The following is a 4,631-nucleotide window of genomic DNA, read 5'->3' as shown; positions in this document are numbered from 1 at the left end:
AACTGCTATATTTTCTTTGATTCTAGAAAATATTTTAAACAAGTTTTTCTCTATTTTTATCAATTTTATCTATTTTTATCAATTGTCTGCTCAAATGGGAGTATTGCTTTAAATAATAGTTTTAAAAGTGAGTTTCAGTATCTGACTTATGTATGTTCCAGATTTTACTGTAAATTGTATTCATCATAAGCTTTGTAAAGTGTTAGTGGTTGAATAATATATTCTAGCAAAGAAGTTCAATTAAATTTCAGAGAAGTGAGCATAATGAAATTGTTGTTGTTGTTGTTATGTGCCGTTGAATCGGACCCCTCCTTGGGTTTCTGAGGCATTACATTATCATTTTGAATAACTTAAAGTTTACTTCAGATTTTCTATAAATAATGGCAGAAGAATACTACAAAAATACCCTTTTCTTTCCCAAAAACAGAAATACTAATTTGCCATACACTAAAATTTTTAGGGAATTTCATTTTCCATCATTAACATTTCTAGAAAATTGCAAGCATTTTATAACATGATGTGCTAATGCCTCTCCTTCATCACATAAGAAATAAAACAAAATATAAAAATAAAACAAGAAAATGCTCAAGTTAAAGGAACACTTCATTTCTATCTTGTAAAATCAAGCTTAAAGGCAACTCCAGTGTTCCCCAATTTGGGGCTGATTTTGTTTATTCATTGCACTCAGTTGTATTTCTAGTAGAAATTATAAGATAGCATATGTATGGATGATCAGAGATAAAGAAGAAAGGGAATAAACTAGTAGTTTCAGAGGTTTTTGAAAAATGTGATTTGTTCTTAACTAACCACTGCTCCTCCAATTTAATCACCTTTTGTGGACTTAGATCTATAAAAACTATAGCTCTATGTCCACAAAGCCTGTGTATGCATTATTCAAATTAGTAAACACAGATTTATGGAAATGTTTTTTCTAAATTTGTTTTTTCATTAGGGTGGCTGAAAGTAGTAATAATTAATATTTAGGCTCATTTTATTCTGAAACAGCTATTTCAATATAAAAAAAAAGTGTAATTTTCTTTTCACAAGTGAGGACATTGAGACTTGATGTTAAAGTGACATTCCCTTCATGTATTCCCCATGCAGTTGTCAGTCACAAAGCTGAGACCGGAACTATCTGGTATGACTCATTTTAGCATGATATTGATTTAAAGTGTAACCAGCTTTCAATAACAGGTAGAGAATTCACCATTGTATTGCCACAGCATGCATTTTTTCCTAATGTTTAATATGAGAAGACAAATGGACATGGTTTTAAGAACTTGAATATAGGAACAAATGCTAAGGGTTACCCATCCTCTTTTAAGTCCTTGTCTCATAATTGTCACTATAACAGATGTGGAGAAATTCTGTACAAAATTTCCTGATTAGCTGTAAAGGAATGTGCCTCTTTTATAAACCATTTATTCCTTGGGCTTAATGTGGCCCATCATCTGGAAGATTTAGATGCAAACCTTCCCTGCCCTGCCCCCCCCCCCCATTTCAAGACCTCTGCCTATAATAGCAAGTTGAACCTAACTGGAACACAGTCAAAAGTGCAGGCTGACGACAACCTTTTGGAGGGTGCTTCCTGCCATGCTGGGATCCCCCTTGGCTGGGAGGCCAAAGCTGTGTTACCCATGGGGCAAGGATAAGGGATTTGGATGCCTCGGGGATGAGAACCAGCAGACCAGAACCAGGAGGGAATGGTGGAGCGAACTCATCTTCCATTCCTCTGCCACAATAGTGACTGACAGAAGTCAAATAGTACTACATTTTGCACCAAACATAAAATTGGCAGCAATTATTTGAAGTCATTTGAGAAAGTCTTCTGGTATTCTGTGTTTCTACAAAACCTGGGAGAGCCAGAACTCTAAGGGCCTGACTGGTTTTTTAGGTCTTGCAATTTTACTGCCTTTGACAGGGTGATTTCTTATCATTTTTCTCTCTATATATAATAGTGGAAATATTTGAGTTTTCCTTCTCTGACAGGTTTCAGTCTTATACAGGTTCTAGCTTTTGCATGTTTCACTTTACTAAGTTTATCCTACTTGGAATGACAGATTCCAAGAGTCCACTCATCAGCCTTTTCTAGCCCCTCTCAGATCCTTTTACGGGGCTCAAGGAGAGAGGGAGTGGATGTGTAGAACTATGGAAGCAGAAACTGGTTCTACCATTGGAGGGTTACACATAAGCTGTTGTTGTTGTTTGCCATCGAGTCGGCCCCAACTCATAGCGACCCCTCCTTGGGTTGCCGAGGCAGTAACACTAGGGAAGTAGGATTGCCCAACCTTCCTTCCGAGGAGTGGCTGGTGGGTTTGAACCACCAGCATTCTGGTGAGCAGTCAAGTGCCTTAGGCACTATGCTACCAGAGCTAGCTAGTGACCTCATTTCTCCAAGAACTTTTTCTTAGCCCCTTTCTTTCTGTTCTCCCCATTTCTTTTGTAATCTCATCCCGCTGCTCCTAGCTCCCTCCTTCCTCCCAGTCATCCTTACCTGTCTACCGCGATTGCCGTCATAGAGTAGATGCTGGCGAATACTGCTGTGATAGGAAAGAAGTTGTGGAAGCGGCAGTAGTTGGCTCCAAAGTACCACTCGCTGTGAAGCGCGTAAATGAAGTTGACCAAGGTATTGAAGGCAGCCATGGAGGCGTCGGAGAAAGCCAGGTTCACGAGGAAGTAATTGGTGACAGTCCTCATACGCTTGTGGGCTAGGATGATCCAGATGACGATGAGGTTTCCGAAGACCGCCACTGCCACAACTACGCCATACGCCAGGGACCAGAGAGCGATGCGCCAGGACGGCTGCACGAACTGGTTAGTGAGGTTGGCCCGGGGCTGAGAAGGCGCCAGGGAGGCCGCGGGCAGTCCCCGCGCAGACGAGGTGGAGGCAGACAGGTTGCCGACTTGGACCAGTAGTTGCAACCACTCGGCCTCTGCTGCCCCAGAAGACGCCCCCTCCGCGAGCGCGGAGTTCAGGTTCTCCGCGGCGTACTCACCCACACCTCCCGCGCTGTTGGTCCAGTTCGCGGCTGCTGGAAGAGAAGCCATTACGGCAGATCTGCAGCTTCAGACCTTCCCGCTCACTCGCCGCCAGTCAGGCCCAACTTCACCGAAGTTCTTCTCTGCCTCTTGCTCACTTCGTGCAAAGGCTGCCTTCTCCGCCTCTCCTGGAAGCGAGTAGAGAAAGTGCCGCTGCCTCTGGTGCTTGAAGGTTGCTTTGAGCTAGCAGGTGATGAAAAGCAAGGGCGGAACTTTCTCCTAGAAGTTTGCGTCTCTGGCAAGAGCGAAGGATGAGATGATAAGAGAGAGAGATTTTAGGGTCTGTCCCCAGTGGCGAACTCGGGTCGCACAAGGAGTGCAGCGCCTGATCACCGGCTGGAGCACTGAACCTAGGGCGCTGCGGCGCGCTTTATAGCTTTGCTGAGCCCCCAGCTTTGGTGACGTCGCTGGGACCGCGGAACTGGCGAACCTCTTCGCGAGCTAAGATTACGCTGGTTTCTCCATCCCGCCCTCTGCATTTCATTCATTCGCCAGTCATCTCCTCTCAGCGGGTGCTAACTTGACCAAGGAACGACTATGCTTTCTCAGTTGTAGTGAAATCTTTCCAAGATTGTGTTTCCTCTTTTAACTTAAGCATATTTTGCTGAGATCCTACTTCTCAGACGTTTATTGTGTTCTTTTCTGCATGAATTAAACCCATTTACTGGTGAGGCAAAGGCAAGAGTCCCAGTGGATTCTTCTGAAAGACCTTAAATGGCTATAGCCTGCTGCACTCTGGCTACAGTGAGCTGTGAGCTTCGGAAACAATTGCTTTTTCATTAAAGTTTCTGCTCTTGTGTTCAGGTTCTCACTTCTCAGATCCCTCTTCCTACTCTATGACACTTCAAGCTCTACCTGTTTTCTCACTTCCTCTGATCTCTATCTCCAGAAATCGGTCCTCTCAGTACACAACTCAGGCAGAGGTTTGTAGTGCCCTAACACACTGAGGATGAGTCAGGAATTCCAAGATGTAAGTTTTATTGAAACAGGATAATGAGACTTGGATTTCTTCATTTCTTTAGGATGAACGTATCCTGAGAAGGACTCTAAATACTTGTTTATGCGGTTCGCAGCCTCAGTTTTAAAGGACTGGCCGCCAGAACGCACCGGGTGAGGATGCATGACAATAACGTTAATTTTAAAAAAATAGATGAGTGGGCCAGGTTTCTGGTGTTTGGCTGAAAGCAGGTGAGCTAGAGTGCTGTGGGGAGGAAGTAGTGCTCTGCACTTAGATTTGATTTCACAGGCAATTTTTCAAGGTGTTTCAGAGCAGAAACTCCACTGTGGGCAGAGGTATAGGGAATTAGGTTTGAACATATTTTCACCAATCTCCTGTAATACACATGAACAATTTGAACACCAGTTTCCTCACTTGAAAATGAGGAATAAACAAATAATGTAATTTACTGGGTAATTAAGGGTTTGAGGAGTTTCAACAGTCTTTCTCAATAAAATAAGGCAGCTTGTTGTTGTTGTTTGCCATTGAGTCAGACCGGACTCATAGCGACCCCTCCTTGGGTTTCCGAGGCAGTATCACTACGGAAGTAGATTGCCCAATCTTCCTTCTGAGGAGTGGCTGGTGGGTTTGAACT

The 4,631-nt window shown here is 43.3% G+C and overlaps 1 protein-coding gene across 1 annotated transcript in view; it reads right to left on the bottom strand.

Moving 5' to 3' along the window:
* The window catches only part of TACR3 (tachykinin receptor 3), a gene marked incomplete at its 3' end in the record, with an annotated part of 33,883 nt that extends 30,835 nt beyond the window's left edge, over positions 1-3,048 (bottom strand). The window contains exon 1 of the mRNA XM_007958562.2: positions 2,495-3,048. Coding sequence (XP_007956753.1) covers positions 2,495-3,048 — 554 coding nt within the window. The remainder of the gene's footprint in view (positions 1-2,494) is intronic.
* Positions 3,049-4,631: the final 1,583 nt, after the last annotated feature.

This window comes from Orycteropus afer, unplaced genomic scaffold (assembly GCF_000298275.1).
Source record: "Orycteropus afer afer isolate SDZICR_OR568_19922 unplaced genomic scaffold, OryAfe1.0 scaffold01012, whole genome shotgun sequence".
Classification (NCBI taxonomy): domain Eukaryota; kingdom Metazoa; phylum Chordata; class Mammalia; order Tubulidentata; family Orycteropodidae; genus Orycteropus; species Orycteropus afer.
The sequence above is the reverse complement of the archived record's forward strand: the minus strand, read 5'-3'. Positions and strand labels throughout refer to the sequence as shown.